The sequence below is a fragment of the Parasteatoda tepidariorum genome, chromosome 1 (assembly GCF_982258835.1).
Source record: "Parasteatoda tepidariorum strain Cologne lab strain chromosome 1, Ptep-v5.0, whole genome shotgun sequence".
Lineage (NCBI taxonomy): Eukaryota > Metazoa > Arthropoda > Arachnida > Araneae > Theridiidae > Parasteatoda > Parasteatoda tepidariorum.
In genome coordinates, this window is record NC_141755.1 from 22,923,034 (window position 1) to 22,942,937 (window position 19,904).

Below are 19,904 nucleotides of genomic sequence, written 5' to 3' on the forward strand. Positions count from 1 at the left end.
TCTTGTCTCCCTCCTTGATGAGTAGTTATGTTTAATTAAGGTTTTTTGTTTTTATTCGTCTCTTAAATATTGCTTTTCAACATTCAATATTCAAGCTTCTTGTATTCTTTTTACTTTGGCTATACAATATTAGAAAGTACTCCTTTCTGCGGATATGATCGTGTGAGCTGATAAAGAGATTATTTCTTTAAATTTTTTGTTTTCCCACTTTTTAATTTAGTATTATTCTTTAAATATTTTTTAAAAATATTTTATTTTAATAATTTTTCTTCTTCTCATTTAATTAATCTTTATTATTTTCAATTTATTCTTTAGATTTTAAACTTATTTTATGAGATCTACATGCTTGTAGCTTATGCGCAATAAATAAAACTTATTAATTCTCTTCCTTTTTCTCTTTTTTATTTTTATCCCTTTTGTCTTTATTATGAATATATGCACTATTAACATGAATATATGTACATATATTAATATTTCTAAAGTTGTCTAAGACCACATATTTAATTTATTTATAGTTACGCTTTTGAAAAGCGTTTCCACAAAACGAAATAAATTGAAACCAACGGTAAATTGAAATAACAAAACAGTAATTGAAAACTAAGCCATGCTCCAAAATTCAAAATTAATGGATAAACGATACTTATAAGTTCAAGGGAACTGCACATTATTTTTCACACACAAGGAGTAACACATTATTTCTCTATACTACTTCGTATCCATGTCATTTTGAATCCAATCCAGAAGACAAGGGAACTGAGGGCTATACTACTCCCCTCCAAAGGAATAAATATCGTAGAAAATTTTTCGCCTGTCGTAAATTTTAACTATTATGAGTTGGTTTTAAGCAACAGCGTTATGAAAAATGATTCTATATATAGTTTATTTTCTTTTTAATGTGGAGAACGTCTAGAAAAAAAAAGAATTTTTTTTTTTGTATTTAATAACGTTACATCACCAGTAAGAAGAACAAATAATAACAAATTTTAAGAAAATGGAATTATTAAGTTTTTCAGCAGTATATACTTAGTCTTTTGCATTAATTTGTAATTTTTATTAATACTGTTTCATTGTTAGTTTGCTCTTTTTCCTCCCTATAAGAAAAACGGGTATTTACCTAGTATATTCTATAAAATGAGAAATAGGAATTTGATTAGTGCAATGAAAAAATATGTAGGAAGACAAATTGTGTCCAACATTATTCAATTTGAAAAAAAAAGCTTTTTTTCTGATTAAAAAAAATAAGCAATGCTATAGTATTTGAAAAAAAAAAATAAAGTTGTTCATTTTTAGAAATAACATTCGAGAAAAATATATGTATACTTCATTGAATAATAAAAGCATACTCGCTTCATTGCTAAATATTATAAAATATTTAGTCCTTAGTTATTTCGTAGGGGCACCTTAGCAGGATGAGAACTAAAAAGATCCCGTAATATAATTTACCTCATGGCTCCTCAAAGTCTAGCGACATGAAATTAGAGTAAATATTGTAAACATTTGTATGATTACAGGAAAAAAAAAACGAACTCTTAAATTACTTGTCGGTCTTTTCCTTGATCCACAGTTTACTTCCTCCTCTGGTTTGCACTTTCCGTCAACTTTGCAATCATGGACTCCGTCAAAAAGAAAATTCTTTCCACATGTTCCCAAACGTGGAAAACCGAATACGCACATGTAGTACTTGGAACAGTCATTTGGATGAGGTAAAATTCCCACGAAGCATGGACACTTGAATGAATCATCTGAAACATGCAGAAAACACGCTATTTACCTTAAAAGAATATTTTATAACAGTTGTGCATGACATTTATACAAAAAACTATTTATTGATCAAGTTTCGTTTAAAAATTTGATTTTAAATGTTTTCAGAAACTATATTAACAGTTTTAAACTAATTCAACTGTTCTCGTGTGCATAAAAAATTCATGTTTTGTTTTTATTTATTATTATTGCATCAACGACAATAACATTGCTAATACAGCTGAAGTTTTTATTGTTCTAATTTCATGTTGTCATGTTCTAATTTCGATATTTAGTTGGAAAATTCTGTATAATAACGTCGGGATTGATATAATATAGTGGTTTAATCAAGTCTGTGCCTCGGGTGTATCGAAAAAGACCATTAATTTGAAAATAAATAAAAAGGAAAACAAAATGGAAGTAGATAAATATGTAAGGTATGATTTTTTCTGATCTGAATGTAAGATATATTTTCGCAAAAACTCAAAACTAGTTAAACAATTCGATGATGGATGGGGCTGCCTTTTGAAAAAAATAAATAATTTAGAAAACCCATAATTTTAGCGACAACGATTTTTGGCCAAAATGCAAACTAAGCAGGCATCCGTGCAAGTATTTCAGTTGGAATAGTATAGTCTGAATGTAGCTAGAAGAATGCATTCTTTTAGTTTTCTCACAGCCAGCAGTGTCACCTGGTAACGAATTTTGTAATTAGTCTTAAGAGTTACCAATAAAAAAGGAATAAAATTCTAGTTTACCAGAAATAAATAAGCAAATCGTATGGCTTTCTGGTTTTCATTAATTGTTTTCTTAAATCACCGATAATTGTTTGGGACACCCCTTATCGAAATAGCACGTGATGCAACTAAAGGTGGTCTCCCCGTATGAATAAAGAGTTGTATAAAAGTTAAGTACAGGTGACGCGTGTGATTAAAATTCGTAATAAGACACGCGAGTTACTTCTTACTATTAATTTTTCGCATAAATTTCCCATCATCCTGCACCTTAATCGTCCTTTTTCTGTTAACAATATGACTTGTTCCATTTAATTATTATTGTATTAGGGTTAAAATCTCTGCTGCCTCGGTAATTCTGTACAAGCAAAACGATTCCGTATCTTATTTGTATCTAAAAAATAAACTTTCCTTTAGCATAAATTCAAAATAATTGAAAAACAGTGTTTTTATCAGAAAAAATAAGTATGAAGAAAGTCTAAATTATTCCTATTTATGACCAACACAACTTATAGTTTTCAACGCAAGTCAGTCGTATTAAAAAAAAAAACTTTCGCTAACATAAACATATTTTTTTTTAATTTCTTAGAAAATACAGTTTTTGAAGTATTTAATTTTCATTGGATATTATTGAATTTTTACAAAGAATTTTGCGAAGAAAATTTTCTTCTTCACGTGATTTTATAAAATGTAATTTTTTGTAGGAAATTTTACCCCCACGAGTTGATTTAAAATTTTATGTAAGAAGCTATCATCTTCACCGTGTTACAAAATTTAATTTTAGGATTTTTCATCTCCATAGGATGTTTAAAATTTTATATAGCAACTTATCGCCTTCAGGCTATTATACAACTTTATAGAGTTTTTATTACCTATCCAGAATGTTTTAAAATTTTGTTTCGAGATTTTTCACTTTCGTAAGATTTAAAAACAAAAATATTCAAAGATTTTTTAATCGTCGTAGGTTATTTAAAATTTTTTGTATGGTTTTTTTTCTTTTTCATCCAGTGATAGTGCAATGATCGTATAAAATACTTTGTGGAGACATTTTACTTTTATAGAATGTTATAAAATTTTGTACTGAGATTTTTAATCTTCATCGAATAATGTTATATAATTTTACGTATAAGTTTTTTCTTCCTCAATTGGGTAATTTTGTGCTTGTAATAAAACTTTATGTTTGAATTTTATGAAGATTTTTCCGATTTAAGAGATTGAAATTGGATACAATTATTGAAATTTACTCCTTTGAAAGTTTTATGCATTAAAGGGGTTGCCTTTGCGAGAAATTTATCAAATTTCATATTGCAATTTTTCTCCTTCAGAGGAGGCTATAAACTTTGATATAGAGTTTTTACCCCGTGTTTTTTGGTTTAATAGAAAGCTTTTTAATACCTTAGAATCTTTAGAACCTTTAATACCCTAATATAGATCGGAATTTAAATTATAAGATATAAAAAAAATGTGCTGCAAGCCACAAAGAAAAATCACGAACAAAGTAATAATGCAAGGTAATTATACAAGATAAGAAATAATATAAAATTTATTTATAAAACTAAACTTACTATTACTTTCTTTGGAACTTTCTTTAGAACTGCTTTTAGATTTTACAGCTGAAGCATCCACATGTGAATCCAATAAAAAGATACCCATAGCTAAGCACAACACTGCGCCTGGAACAAGTAAATATTTATATACATTTTGCAGAATGTATTATTGAAAATGTTCACTAAGCACCATTATTAAAAATTGTAAGTTTTAGTTTTTTAATATAATTTTTTGGTATGTAGAATATATTAATCATTAATTTAGAAATATTAGCTAGTAGAAAGTAATATTTTCCCTTGAAAAGTTGAAGATATATTCATAAATTAAAAGTTGAGTATTTTAAACTGATTTTTATTTTATAATTTTTTTAAGTGCAATAACATGCTATTTATGATATTTATGTAAATTTAAAGGAATAAATTTTTTTAATATATGGAAACATAAAGAAGTAGCAAAACAATTTTTTGCATATCGAGGAAACCACTTTATTTGGATGTTTGGTTGAACAAAATGTCTTACAGAACTGTTCGCAAATACCAACGTCGATATATATTTTAAAATTAGTGTCAAAAGTAAATTAAATTAAACTATGTGCATCAGGGGTCGCAAATAAATATACCGGAAAAATAAATTGTTACACCATCCTGATGCTGTGTAAGCTGACAATAAGTCCACGCCAAGTCCTGACGGGACATGGATTCACCGATTGTTGCTGGAAGGCATTTGGAGCAAACTCATACTAACTGTGAATCCTGCAGGCTTGCAAAATCAATATATCGTGCTGGTTATCTCTTCGGAATTGCACTTTGCAAGACCACGCTAAATGATCTCCCATGTCTGCCGATTCAGGGGCTCAGTCTAAAGTCAGAAGATAATGCTCCTGTGTAGCTACTCTCAACGTGTAGCTACTCTCAACGTGTAGAGGTGTCTCATTGCCCATCTGGTCTCGTGAAACTCCTTCGGACATTGAAAGGAACATGAATGGGCAGAGATTATTGAATAGAATACTTAACTACCAGTCAGAGACATATCAGGGATTTCATATCCTGCTAATTGCATACCCACCATATCACGAAGAGGCTCCACTAACCTGAGCACTTGCTTTCTGACATGAAAGATACAGGAATTCATGACGTTAACTTCATATTTATGCACGCACATCCATTCCACACAGTTTGAAGCGAGACTCGCCAGTCAAGACAACGTGCCTCAGCTAGCCATCAACTGTCCAATAGATGAGTCCTTATCAATATTGTTTCCTTGAATAGTTCAGCAGCTGACATTAACTGATGAAGTGATATAAGTGACATTGAAATAAGTGACAATTTGAGGAAGGGATGAATGTTCGCCACACTTAATGAGTCTCATGAATTGTCGATGGTCTTCTTCTGTCACAATCGATCCAACTACAAAGATGATCCAGATTTCCTGTTTTACCGAATTCTTAGCATTCATTTATCACTTATAAAATGGTCTTCTTAGATAACTTTAAAATACTTATAGATTTTTAACAAAAAAAGGCATTTAATAATAAATCTAGAAGATGTCTATGAATTAATTTTTTTAATATTTCCGGTCACATATTTTTTGTTTTGTGTAGTCCAAGAGAAGTGTCCGGTCTCATACTGTAATGTTTGTTACCTAAGATAATCATTTTTAAAATTACTTCGTAAATGATACTACCATCTTTTTAATATTGCTTTCATGATTAAATATGTTGGAATAATCATTTTAAAAAACAATCTAGTGATACTTTTGAAGAATTTTGGATTTTCGGAACGTTGTGAATTCTTTTTATGTCATCCAGACGGTTACCAACATTTTAAATATAATAAGTAAGGCTTAATTAACTGCTTATCACAATGCAAATAAAGGTCTATGTACCATAGTTGAGCCATGATGGCTTAATACTTGATGATAGCAATTGAAACATGCGGAAGAGTGAATGCTCATCACCAACAATGATCAATTTTGATGTAATTTTTAAAGCGATTTTATTTCTAAAAATACCTAAAATCGGAAAATCACCTTTTGTCACTAATTCCGTTGCAATACCAACTTTGCAATTATTTGTTGAAATGTAAAGTGCCTAATTGAGATTTTAAGGTTGACGCAGGTAAGATATTCTTTCAGTATCTTGCTCTTTTAGGATTTTGGAGATAACAGTAAAAAGAATCAATTTCTGTGAATGTTTTATTTAAAAAAAAATTGTAAGTTTGTTTGGTATTTATGCTATTGTTTTCTATTCATGCATATTTTATAATTTTTTTTTATTCTATGGCTCGTGAAAGGCACTGATCTCCAGATTTCTATTTATGGAAATAAGGATAATGAGACACTAAAAACTGATTACTTAAGTTGGGTTCTGAATTTCAAAATCTAAGACTCGCATCTGATCTATCATTTGTAAAAATTAAACGAGCATACAAAATTTGAAAGTGAGACTTAAAATAATAAATAGAGAAAAAATATATCATATATGTTCATTCATTCTTTTGTTCCTTCAAATATTTCCTTAAAATTTTCATTAAATGTTCGTTATTAGAGATGATTACTTAAATTGGGTTCTGGGACCCAAAATATTATTCTCGCTTCTAATATATCATTGATAAAATTTAAAAATTTTTTAAAATTTTAAAAATGCTGCTTAAAATAAGGAATAGAAATTTTTCTTGAATGCTTTATTCTTAGGAAACAAATTCATTAAAAAATCATACATCCGATTTCAAGAAAACCAAAGCTTAATGATTTACTATTAGCTAATGATATTTTAAATAAAAGGCAACAATTATTAGTAATATGAATAGTTTAATTTAGTAGTTCTATTAAGAAAATATTTACATTACTTGAACAAAATGTTTTCAGCTTCTTAAAATTTTTTAAATTCTAAAAATATAAAAAAATCCTGTTACAGAGTGTCCGAACTATTAAGAAATAAATCAATAAATTATTTGATATTATGCATAAAGCCTTTTTTTAAAAAATCTCTTTGGGTTTTTAAGTTTTTTTTCTTCCAGTTTTCCTGCATATAAATATTATTTGCAGTTGTTTGTATTTCATTATGTAATCAAATCTTTCGTGAAGTATATTGATTTTTTATCAATAACCTCATTTTTTAAGTAAAATGTAAATAAAATACATCTAAATATATGCTTACCGAGAATTAGTTTTGATTTCATGTATTCCTGCATTTTCGAGTCGATCTTTCAAGAGTTGTTATATTCTAAAATGAACAAATTATTTTCAATCACGATAAATATCAATACTTAAAAATAAATTCAAATATGAAAAAAAGTCTAATTTCATGATAAAGATAAGAAACAATACTTACACGCTTCCACATATTTGAAAAACAGATTTTAAATTTTTATCTTTATTCTTGTGAAATACATTTATTGTAACAAACTGTCTGATTAAGAAAGCCATCAACTTGAAAACACCAGAAAACTGTAATTGAGAATGAGATATGAGGAAGGTGAACAAAAACAAATCTATTCTTAGATAGAAAGAAACTTCTATTGATCCCTAATGAGAGAAATATTTTATGTATCTCGACATTATTTCTTGCAACGTGATTTATTTACTATCTTTGAATTCAATTGACGCAATCAAAATCTGCACTTCAAATTATTTAAAAAAGAAAAGGATTGACATAGTTATCTACTGCGGAAATACATGAATTTTTTTCCTATTTTGCTTTTATGTAAGATGATTATTACTTATTTTTAACAAATTATGAGAAGTACCATTTTAAAAGTTTAAAATACATACTTTAAGGAACAGGAGTTAATAATTGAGAGTCCTTGAATATTATAATTTTTTAATTACTTATTCGTAACTATTAAAATATGAGTGGTAACCACAATCTAGAAAATAGGATCTTGATCAGTTGTCGGAAAAAAACTACAGTATTTTTGTAGTTTGCTGAAACTACTATTATATTATTACAAATGCACCCCAGTAGTATATTAGGTAACATCAGAAAACCAGAAAGTTTAAAGTTATGTTGAATAACTTTAGAATATTAGAAAGACATAAACATTTTATGTCTTTCTATATCTCTTATATGTTTCTATTTATTAAATTTTATTAATTTTTGTAGTTTGCTACATTATTACAAATGTTTCCAAGTATGTCTTTATGTATATGTTTTTCCTTTTCACGTTGCTAGTGTTGTACTATTTAAAAATTTGGCGTCTTATTTTATAAATCATTTGATGAAATAGGCTGTTGTTTTTTCATAATTGCTCTTTATATTTTTGCCGCATATGATTTACGTAAGTTGTAATTATAGTTTCATAATTTCTATCAAAAACCACCAAAATTTCCTTTATGATTTAAAAGTAGACTAATTAATAAAGCAAATGAAAACCAAGGGGGAAGAACAGTTCATGTCCATTTTTCACAAAAATGACAATTGGATGAGCACCTCTCTTGTCTTAAGGATTACTGAGTGTTGACAAATCAATGAAGGGAAAAATTGGTATTAGTTTTGAGTTATTACACAGGAAAGAATAACGTATTGTGGAAAAACTTTTATTTTTCGCCTGCAAAATCCTTTTTTCTCTGAATTAACTCTTACGGGCATAAACCATTTTTCTACTGATGTCTTCAAGTATTAAAAAAAGTATAAAGCTACTGAAATGAAAGTTTCCAAAGTTCCGAGAAATACATCGTATGTTTAAAATAAACAAATAAGAAATTAAAAGGAGGATGAAAGAAAGGGTAAAAATGATTTTCAGCAAAATACAATTTAAAGTGAAAATATTATTACCACACATTAATTTATAAAAATTCTAGACATGTACAGACAGGTGACAAATTACTACGAACACTTTTGTATTAACTTTGTAAAAATAATCTTTCTTTTAGCAGCAACCGTTTTTGAAAACTATTGGTATACCTTAAAAAATAATGCTTGAAGCTTTTAGAAATGGTGTCGTTTTTACCCATGCTAAATTCGGATAGACCAAAATGAGGAGATGGAAGTTAATAATTTCTTTCCAGCTTTAATGCTAGAAATTTTCAAACTATTTCTTGGGGATGGAATATTTACAAAAGAATGCTTTTACAACTATCGTGTTAAAAAAAGGAAAGGAGTTTTAAATTTCCTATGCTCATTTTGGTCTCAAAAGTTGAATCAAGATCTTTTAAAATTGTGCTAACAGTTTCCGCAAACGTAAAATTCCTTAATTGGAAAAAAGATCAAAATTTCCCTTGCAATCATTGTCTGAATTTTTGGATAATACTTCCAATTGTTCGGGGAACTATGAGAGATACAGACAGTTACACAAACTTTCGTTTATTAGTACAGCATAGATAACGAATTTTACAGGAATTTTTTTTTGTCACAAACATTTATTATATTATGATTTACTTATACAAAGAATAATAATTTTGGTTCCTTTTACGTAACTGTAAACCAAAAAATCCTTTATTACGTAACGAAAACTTTTTTTAAAAAGTTTGTTTTTCATTTTATGGTGTTACGCAATAACGTTAAATAAAATTAAGTAAAATTAAATTAAAACAAAATAAAATAAAATTTTTCTTTTTCTTCATCTTAAGGCCTAACGCAAGTTCTCATTTGTTCAGAATACACTGATTTTTGACCACACTTCTTAACAAACGGCTTCCAATTCTTACAGAAAATGAAGAGCTTATTGCTACTTGGATGGCGATAGGCTCCAATTGCTTCTGGGCATTCAAACCATTTAGAAATATCACCAGTTTCTTTAATGATGCAATCCAAATCATCCTCATCACAATCTGTTTTAGGAGGCTCAGTAGGTTTTGGAGTTGGAGTGGATGGCTGTGGAGTGGTAGGTGGGGTGGTTGTTGGATGTGGAGTGGTAGGTGAAGTGGTTGTTGGCTGTGGAGTTGTAGGTGGAGTGGTTGTTGGCTGTAGAGTGGTAGGTGAAGCGGTTGTTGGCTGTGGAGTGGTAGATGGAGTGGTTGTTGGCTGTGGAGTTGTAGGTGGAGTGGTTGTTGGCCGTGGAGTTGTAGGTGGAGTGGTTGTTGGCTGTAGAGTTGTAGGTGGAGTGGTTGTTAGCTGTGGAGTGGTAGGTGGAGTAATTGTTGGCTGTGGAGTTGTAGGTGAAGTGGATGTTGGTTGAAGAGTGGTTGTTGACTGTGGAGTGGTAGGTGGAGTGGTTGTTGACTGTGGAGTGGTAGATGGAGTGATTGTTGGCTGTGGAGTGACAGGTGGAGTGGTTGTTGGCATTGAGGTAATTGTAGTAGGTTCTGGTCTTGTTGGTATAGGGGTTGTACCGACTGTGGCTTCACCTAAATTTACAAAAAAAAATTATTGCTTTATTTTCAATCAGAGCTATTACCAAATTTTGCTGCATTATAAAAGAAATAATCTTCACCTGCCATGGAAAAATTACCAGATAATATGGAATTTTATGACCTACTTTACTTTCTATGATCTGTAAACATTCATTATATTTTTTATCGACGCTGCTTTAATTTCTTTTACATTAGATAAGACCAACCATGCTTAGATAAAGACAAACTAGGAAGATAAAAAAAATTCGTGAGTGCTAGATAAAATGTCTTTTTTTTAATTTGTGTTATTTCTTTTTTTATTTTCATGTAGTGAAACTTCGTAGTGTTCAATTAAAAAAAAACATGCATAGGCTTATAGGCATTAAGGTATTAGTTCATTTGAAAGTTGCATGCTTACCCTTTAACAAAAATTGAATGAAGTTGGTATTTTTATTTATGGACAATTCATAATTTAGTATAAAGTACTTTCGTTTTAAATTGCAACGTTCCACATATCTAGGAAGCAACGATGACTCAGTGCTTAAAACACTGGTCTATCAACGCGAAGAACTGCGATTCTATCCCTGCAGGCAGCTTGAAGCTCACCCATATTCAGATCCTTACGATCTGAATATGGAAGTAAATCTGATCACACGACCTCGATGCAAAATTCTGATGCCTTAATCTCGATAACACCTCTTGTCAGGGAATGCCTTTTACTTATCTAATAGGTAGCTTTTAAGTTTTATAGTTTATACACTGGTGTGCAAAACTTAAGCAACAAGTGGTTTTTCGGCGACAGCTCCCCAACAAAGTATAAGCTAGCCATGAAATTGCAGTATAATATGCACGTAATTCAGTAGAAAGATTATTTGTATGCAAATTTTAGAAATAAAACGTCGTAGGTGATGTAAGTGTATGTAAACCTTGTGGGTCGGCGCCTCGCAGGTCAAAGCTGCGATAAAACGATGAAGAGCACCGTAGTTAAAGACATTCTCTGGAAGTGCAAGTGATTTGTTTCGTGAAACATATCTTCAAGAAATCATTTAGACGACTTTACTCGAGGAAGAATGATTGGGAAGCTTGAGGAGTGGCGTAGTGTGACCAGTGTCGCCGAAGAGTTCGGAATCAACAAAAGTGTTGTTTATCGTGATTGGAATGCCTTTAAAACTACTGGTACAGCTGTTTGGAAGGTTGGTGGTGGCCGTCCAAGGAAAACAACACCAAGAGATGACCGTTACATTGTCCTCCAGGCGAAAAGAAACCGTTTTCAGTCAGCGAGCGCCATATCTCAGCAACTGTGCACAGCCACAGGACGACAAGTATCAAGATTTACAGTGGCCAGACTCCTCCACAAAGGTGGCTTATTTGCTAGACGTCCTGAACGCTGCGTACCTTTAAAAGTTAGCCATCGGCGGCACCGTTTAGAGTGGTGCAGAGAACACGAAACCTGGACACCTCATCAATGGAGTCGCGTCCTCTTCACAGATGAGAGTCGTTTTAGTGCTACAAGCGATTTTCAACTTCAGTTGATCTGGAGAGAGGTTGGAGCTCGATTTCATTCCAATAACATCGCAGAAAGAGATCGTTACGGTGGTCCTGGAGTTGTCGTCTGGGGTGGCATTATGTTGAACGGGCGGACTGAGCTTCAGATCTTCAACCGAGGTTCTGTAACTGGAGACCGCTACTGCAATGAGGTAATCCTACCCCATGTGCGTCTGTTCCGAGGGGCCATTGGACCAGACTTCATTTTTATGGATGTCAATGCCCGGCCACACAGTACTGTTAATGTTCAAGAGCTACTGGAAAGTGAAGATATTACACGAATGGATTGGTCAGCTTACTCTCCAGATCTGAATCCCATAGAGCATGTGTGGGATGCATTAGGGAGACGTCTTGCGACACGACAGTTTCCTCCTGGTAACACCCATCAACTGAAAAATGCGTTAAAGGAGGAAAGGAGACGTTTACCCCAAGAACTCCTGGATAATCTGGTGCTTAGCATGGAGAGACGATGCCAAGCAACAATTACAGTAAGGGGAGGGCATATCCCATACTAAGGAACATCTGCCAGTTGTACTTACGCTTCTTCAGGCAATCATGTGTAACGCCACTATATGTCAAATAAAGCCTTTTTTTGTTCCATACCCTACTTTAAGCTTTATATTCAATTCTGCGCCATTATTCTTTTACCATCGTTTAAGTACAAAATAATGTACATCATATTCAAATTTCATATCAATCGGATGATTTCTTGTAGAGTTATGACAACGCACTTGTTGCTTAAGTTTCGCACACCAGTGTATTAAAAATGTTGATAAGTAGCGTTAAAAGTGGAACATTTCTTTTCGTAAGGGTGGGAGAGGATGGAAGAGGATTATCTAAGATTTACCAACACAATGTATTGGCAACCAAAATGGGCTACACGTGGCGTAGAGCAGAATTCTCTACCTATGGCAACACATCACATGCTTTCACCATCAGCGTATAGGAGAAAGAAGTACGTTAGTTTGTGCCTCGATTTTCAAATAGATTTAAAACTTTTAAATTAGGAAACTATATGGAGTAGAAAACTAAATTGAACATAGTTCTAGAAGAAAAGTTGTAGAAATTTTAAAAGATGTATTTAACAATATACATCTATATACAGGAATATTAAGAATGGGGAAAATATCATAGCATATTTTTACACTCCTGAGAAAAGGAAGAAAGGGGTGGGTCAAGACATGGAACTGTTCTTCTCTATAGATGGCGTATTCAAGCGCTGTGATAGCCAATAGAAAAATTCAGTGACTGCTAAATTTGGTTAGGGCCATTAAAGGTCCAAATATGTACCTGACAACAGACACGAGAAATATCTTGAAATTTGGTTATGACTCTAGTGATGCCCAGGGCTAAAAAGAATACAAGGGCTAGTTCACTCCGCTCTTAGAGCTGAAGCTACGATTTCCCTCCTCATGACGTCACTGTGTCCACAGATCTCGGAGATCGCAAGCAAAGATATGATAACTTTGTATCTTTCTCTTTGTAAAAATAAGTTAGACTTTTTCTGGTTATCAGCCTTCAAACTTTACGTAATTAACACATTATTTCCGTTCATAAACATAGTTAAAAAAAACTTTCTTGGTTATTATATTAAAAAAATAGCATTTTAAACTTATAAAAATGTTTTGCTAGTTGGTGAAAATGACACGATAAATACTTTATTTTAAAAAGTTCAGTTTTAACTTTAACTATTAAGAAAAATGAAGGCATATATCGACACTTTTTTTATCTACATATTCTTTTATAAAGATAAGTTAAGTTAAATTTAGAATCCCTGATTTTAAAATATGTCGTTAAAAGCAATTTGTTCATACTTAATCATTAGGAAACATCAACCTTAAACGCTAATTACTGAGACAAAATAATAATTTAGGTTCATAATGACATTAGAAATTTTACAATGTTTATAGACGTTTAAATTTACGATGATATAATTTATAGATATTTAAATTGAAGAGAATATAATTTTTAAAAAAATCATAAATATTTAGAATAACTACATTAAAAAATATGTTATGAAATTAGGAGAATTTCAACTATATACTATATATTTTATTTATACTTTTTACTTACATTTTAATTTTCTTTGACTTTATCTATTTTTTAATTCTTTTCACCTGCCTTTCTTTATGAAGTAACGAGGCGGTTTCTATTTAGATAATGAATTTTTATAAAAGTTCTTTACGACAGAATAAACGTATTGCTGTTTTATATTAACTGTGTCATTTCGGAATCCATTCTTTACATAGTTGTTCATTTACTTTAGGGAACACGCGAAAAATTATACTTTTTCCTTTTGTTTTTATATCAGAATTATTGCAAGTTGCAATCGCGCAAACTGGCATTTCGATAATAGTTTTAAATTCTTGTAAATTCACTGCAAAAACTGAGGAAAGTCATTATAGAAAATAACAAATGTCTTAGAATATCTCGCAAAAAGAAATGATCCAATATTAGTTAGAGCAAGTAAGGCCAAACGCTCCGTTCTTGAAGAAAAAGTGCGAGCTTTGCGCCAAAGTGACGTCACTAGAGTGACGTCGGAGGATCGGCGCGGCGAGAGATACTTCAAAGGAGTGAACCAGCCCTTCTATTCTCTTTAGCCCTGAGTGATGCCCAACAATTTAAAAATATGTTTATCTGTATATGTATATCTGAATATGTATCTGAATATATATCTGAATATGTATTCAATTTAAAAAATATGTTTTTCTGATAAAAAATAAGCGATGGCATAAAATTTGAAGCAAAAATGTAAAGTTGTTCATTTTTAGAAATGATATTTGAAAATAATATATGCATACTTCATTGAATAATAAAAGCGTATTCGCTTGATCACTAAATATTTTAAATTAGCTTTCGCTATTTAGTAGGGGCAACATAACAGGGTGAATATTCAAAAGATCTCACAAAATGATTTACATAGGGCTTCTCAAAGTCTAGCGACCTAGAATTAAAGTAAATCTTGTAAATATCTGTATGATCACAGAAAAAAACTCTTTCATTACTTGTCGGTCTTTTCCTTGATCCACAGTTCACTTTCTCCGGTTTTTTGCATCGTTTCTCGACTCCATCAAAGAGAAAATTCCTCCTACATGTTTTCAAATTTGGAACATAAGAAGTACATTTGTAGTACTTGGAACAGTCATTTGGATCAGGAAATAATCCCATGAAGCTTGGACACATGAATGCATCTGCAGCATAGAGAAAACACACTATTTACTTTAAAAGTATATTTTTATATAAGATGTGCTGAACATTTATGTAAAAAACTATTTGTTGCTCAAGTATTGTTTATAAATGTGCTTTTTGTAATTTTTTCAGAAACTATATCAACAGTTTTAAACTAATTCAGTGTGCTCAAGTGCATGAAAGTGTCATGTTTGGTTTTTATTTATTTTTATTGTTGGCTTGTAATGCTGTTAATTTAACAATAATAAATTCCTTATAGAAAACAAAAACAATATTTATTGATTATATAAGTGCACTTGTAACTTATTACATTCACGCACATTTCATATCGATGTTCTGCAAATTTTTACATCACAAAATAAGACTAAACATAACCGCTTTTGAAATTCTTAATTTGCAATGTATATGCGCTTACATTCGAACTAAACAAAATTGCTGTTTGCCATTCTTAATTTACAATGTATATACCCATACGTTCGACCATCCTGGACTTTCAATTGACCTCAACTGAGCTGAACTTTAAAATACATTACAATAAAATTAACTGGACTAATAATATGAAACATTGATAAGTTTATAACAGTTTATAAAATGATTATAACTCAGTGGTCTACGTACAGTTCGTGTGGTCCTAAGACAGCCTGAGAGGGCTACACAGGACCATTCTTTGTAGTCCATTAAGATTAGACCTGGCGGAGTTCAATAAAAGAAAAAACGAAAGCAGGTAGATACGTAAGATTTGCTTTTTTCTGATCTGAATGTAAGATTTATATTTCCACCAAAACTCAAAATTAGTTACACTATTTGAGACGGATGGCGCTGCTCTCTGAAGAAAGTAATAGTTGTAAAAAGAACCATCATTTGTAGCGACAACGTGGTTTGACCGAAGAAGAAAATCAGTAGGAATCTGTGAAAGTATTTCAGTTTGGAATAGTCTAAAGTGTAGCAAAATGCATTCTTTTAGTTTACCCAGTCTGCAGTTCAATCACTTTTTTTAAAGTACTAGGGGGCAAAGCCCCCAGTTCGCTACCGCTCACCAACCCCGATGATTGCTTAGCAATAATTGTTTTTTCTTGGCAGAAAACAGTTTTTCAACTAAAGTTAAAAATATTCACATAACATCTATGTACTAAAAGGAATTCTATTTACTTACGCTCTTGCGCCTCTACTTCCCACGTCCAAATATTACTATCTATTAGTATTATAAGCATTTAGATCTCTTCGTGAACAGAAGTGATTTTCTTAATTATCATTTTTTTAATAACATTTATATTCTTAATACATTATATTGTACAAACAAATTTGATGATTTCTCAACCATAATTTAAAATTCTCGCTAATAATAGCAGTACTGAAAAATAACTTTAAATTAAGGATACAAAACTATTTAAAGGAAAACAATACCTTTACGACTTTTGTTAATTTTATGCTGATGACAACCTAAACAATATGGAAATGAATGGGGGAAAACTGGATCCTACCACGTGATTTTCCGGTCAATAAAAATGCGCCGACAACAATGGAAAACGGTATCAGACCATTATGATTTTATGTTATATAGAGAACTGTAATGAAACTTAGAAATTTATTTCTTATTTCAAATGATGTGCTATGAAAAAAATTGAACAAAAACATTTACCATTAGGAGTTGTGGTTCCAATTACATCATTCGTCGTCTTTTTGTCATCTGGAAAAATAATTGCTTTGTTTTAGGAATGAGGTACGAAGATGACTTTGATGCAATTTTAGACAAAGAATAATAATAAAATAAATTATGCATAAAATAGCTTTTTCGACTAAAGTACATTTTGCAAAATTTGTTTCAAGATAGATGAGAGATCACAAATAAATATTTAAGCAAGGGGTAAAGACAAGAAACTTATCAAAATTCGTTGAAACAAAGCAGGATTAAAAACATCAAAACCAGTTGGCTATAGGAAGTTTTAAACTTTTATTGATATAATTTTATGAGCTGAAGACAAGATTATATCTTTTCCTTGTTTTGTTTACGGGCTTTTTTTATTTTTTCTGTCTCTTTTTTAACTATATACATAAATAAACACCGAAGAGCCATTACATTATGACCACCCTCCATCTATAACAAAGGGCTGGCCCAGGAACAATGTTTTCATAGGGCACCTTAGGACTCATAATCCCTCATAGAACAATCCCTGACGTCTGTAAGCTACTTGAACATAGTTGCAGACCAGGTTCACCCATTCATAGCAACAGTTTATCCTGGCAGGGATGGTGTTTACCAACAGGATAATGCACCATGTCATAAGGGTCAAATCGTCGAGGAACATTCCAGCGACTTTCAAGTCATGTCTTGTCCCCCAAATTCACCTGACCTTAATCCAATAGAGCATTTGTGGTCCTACTTGGAAAACCAAATTCGTGCTGCCACGCTACCCACTCGCAATGTGAGGGAATTGCAGGACCAGCTGGTGAGCGCTTGGTACCAGATACCTCAGATTACCTATCAGCACCTTGTGGAATCAATGCCACGGCGGGTGCTAGCAGTTTTGAGGGCTAAAGGTGGCCCTACATGCTATTAGCAGGGTGGTCATAATGTAATGGCTCTTCGGTGTATTAATTAGTATTTCTAAAGTTATCTAAAACCACGTATTTAATTTATTTATAGTTATGCTTTTAGAACGCGTTTCTGCAAAACTAAATAACTGAAAATCAACGGTAATTGAAATTAAAAAAGAAAAAAACAAGCTATATACCAATATTCAAAATTAATAGACAAACGGTACTTATCCATTCAAGAGAACCGCACATTTTTACATTATTTTCCGCGCACAAAGAACAGCACATTATGGTTATACTATCACCCCGATACCGAAAGGAATAAATGCCTTAGAAAATTGCTTGCCAATGGTAAATTTGGACTATTATGAGTTGGCTTCAAACAAAAGTGAAAAATGATTCTGATTACAGTTAATTTTCAGTTTAAAGTGGAGATTTTCTTAAAAAGAGAAAAAAAAGTGTTTTTTAATCTAATAACGCTAAACCACCTGGGAAGGGGAACAAATAATAAAAAAATAAAAGAAATTTGAATTATTTAGTTTTGTTTATGGTCTATATGGTCTTAGGTCTTGTGCATGATTTAGTAATGTTTATTAACACAGATTCATAGATAGTTTGCTCGCCTCCCCATTGAGAAAAACGGATATTTAGCTGGTATATTCCATAAAATGAGAAATAGGAATTTGATTAGTGCAATGGAAAACTATGCATTGAATTTGATAATAACTTACCACTTCCGTCATCACACTGGGCAAAAACGAATGGAAGACATACTTTTCTGTACCTGTCAAAACGTTTATTTCCTTGACAGGATTTCCACTTGGAATTCCAATTTTTACATATGAAGTATGCTGAGCAATCTTCAACATCAGAGAAGGTACCGTAGGACGATGGACATTTGAAGTTCTTTTTCTGTTTATCTAAAGAATTATTTAGTTTTGTTTATTATGTCAGTATATAGTCTTTAGTCTTGTGCATGATTTAGTAATGTTTATTAACACTGATTCATTGATTGTTTGCTTGCCTCCCCCAATAAGAAAAATGGGTTTTCAGCAAGTATATTCTATAAAATGGGAAATAAGAATTTGATTAGTGCAGTGGAAAAATATATATATTGAATATGATAATAACTCACCACTTCCGTCATCACATACGGCAATATTGAATGGAAGACATACTTTTCTGTACCTATCAAAGCGTTTCCTTCCTTGACAGGGTTTCCACTTGGAATTCCAATTTCTGCACATGAAGTATGCTGAGCAATCTTCAATATCGGAGAAGCTACCGTGGGACGATGGACATTTAAAGTTCTTCTGTTTATCCATGCCTCGGTCTCTGTTCCAATCCCAATCTCTGACCCATTCTATAATATCTAAAAAGTACAAATAAGAATCTTCTGTATCTTGGTTAGAAAACTCTGCAAACGCGGTTGATTCTGTATGTGCAGAACAATTCCGTATCTCGGTTAGAAAATTCTATAAACAGTGTAATTCTGATCAACCAAAACGTTTCCGTCTCTTGGTTAGAAGACAATAAAATTCTGTACAAGCGAAACGATTCCGTATCTTGGATAGAAAATTCTGAAAACGGGGTAATTCTGAACAAATAAAGAAAGATACACCATTTAACAAGTGTTTTTTAGATTAATAACTGTTTGCCTACTTTTGCATTATGCTAGAAAGAAATACGGTAAATATTTTTTTTAATTTGATTTTTCATTAAAATTATGTGCGATTGAACATTTTATTAGATTTTATATTTAAAAAATCATTACTTTTATTGTATAAACTCAAAGAAACTAAGAAGGATTTTTTTTAACAGAAAAAAAAACGTACCGTCATTCGGGGCTACTTTGTGCAGGATTTCGCAGTTTTTGAACTTTGACATGTAAAAAAACTATGTTAATTCAAATTTTAGTAAAATTTATCGATATTATATTCATAACTGGTCTCAGACGAGTAAATTTGATCAATATTGGCATTATTTGTATGTAATATTTACGAATAATAAGTCAAAACATACCTCGCACAAAGTAGCCCCCAAATGGGGCTACTTTGTGCAGCGATAGGAATTCAGTTTAATAATCATGTTTTTAGTAAAATATTGATATAAAATTGTTAAAAAAGTTAATTTTTGACATTTTTAAAGACAAAAAACATCAAGATATGTAAAGATATTAGTTTGAAAATAATTTTCAGCGTTAAAAAAATTTTTTTTTGAAGAATTTTTTCTTTAAAATAATGTTTATTTCAAAAGATTTGAGTTTAAACAAAAGGAAGTCATATACTTTTTTTAACATTGAAATGGATGATATTTCAAAAATTATAATTATTACATATTTAT

The 19,904-nt window shown here is 31.3% G+C and overlaps 2 protein-coding genes across 2 annotated transcripts in view; both read right to left on the reverse strand.

Annotated features, from left to right (window-relative positions):
* LOC147816313 (uncharacterized) overlaps nucleotides 1-7,650 on the reverse strand; it is a 28,073-nt gene extending 20,423 nt beyond the window's left edge. The window contains exons 1-4 of the mRNA XM_087160314.1: nucleotides 7,354-7,650; nucleotides 7,180-7,245; nucleotides 4,040-4,147; nucleotides 1,539-1,742 (exon numbers count right to left, since the gene is read on the reverse strand). Of these exons, the coding sequence (XP_087016440.1) occupies nucleotides 1,539-1,742; nucleotides 4,040-4,147; nucleotides 7,180-7,213 (346 nt within the window). The 5' untranslated portion in view covers nucleotides 7,214-7,245; nucleotides 7,354-7,650. The remainder of the gene's footprint in view (nucleotides 1-1,538; nucleotides 1,743-4,039; nucleotides 4,148-7,179; nucleotides 7,246-7,353) is intronic.
* Nucleotides 7,651-9,308: 1,658 nt separating this feature from the next.
* LOC107452068 (uncharacterized) lies at nucleotides 9,309-18,664 on the reverse strand. The gene is made up of 4 exons (XM_087160315.1): nucleotides 18,293-18,664; nucleotides 16,666-16,713; nucleotides 14,843-15,028; nucleotides 9,309-10,307 (listed from the first exon to the last, which is right to left on the reverse strand). The coding sequence occupies exons 3-4, from the start codon at nucleotides 15,018-15,020 to the stop codon at nucleotides 9,586-9,588; spliced, it is 900 nt and encodes a 299-aa protein (XP_087016441.1). The 5' UTR covers nucleotides 15,021-15,028; nucleotides 16,666-16,713; nucleotides 18,293-18,664; the 3' UTR covers nucleotides 9,309-9,585.
* Nucleotides 18,665-19,904: the final 1,240 nt, after the last annotated feature.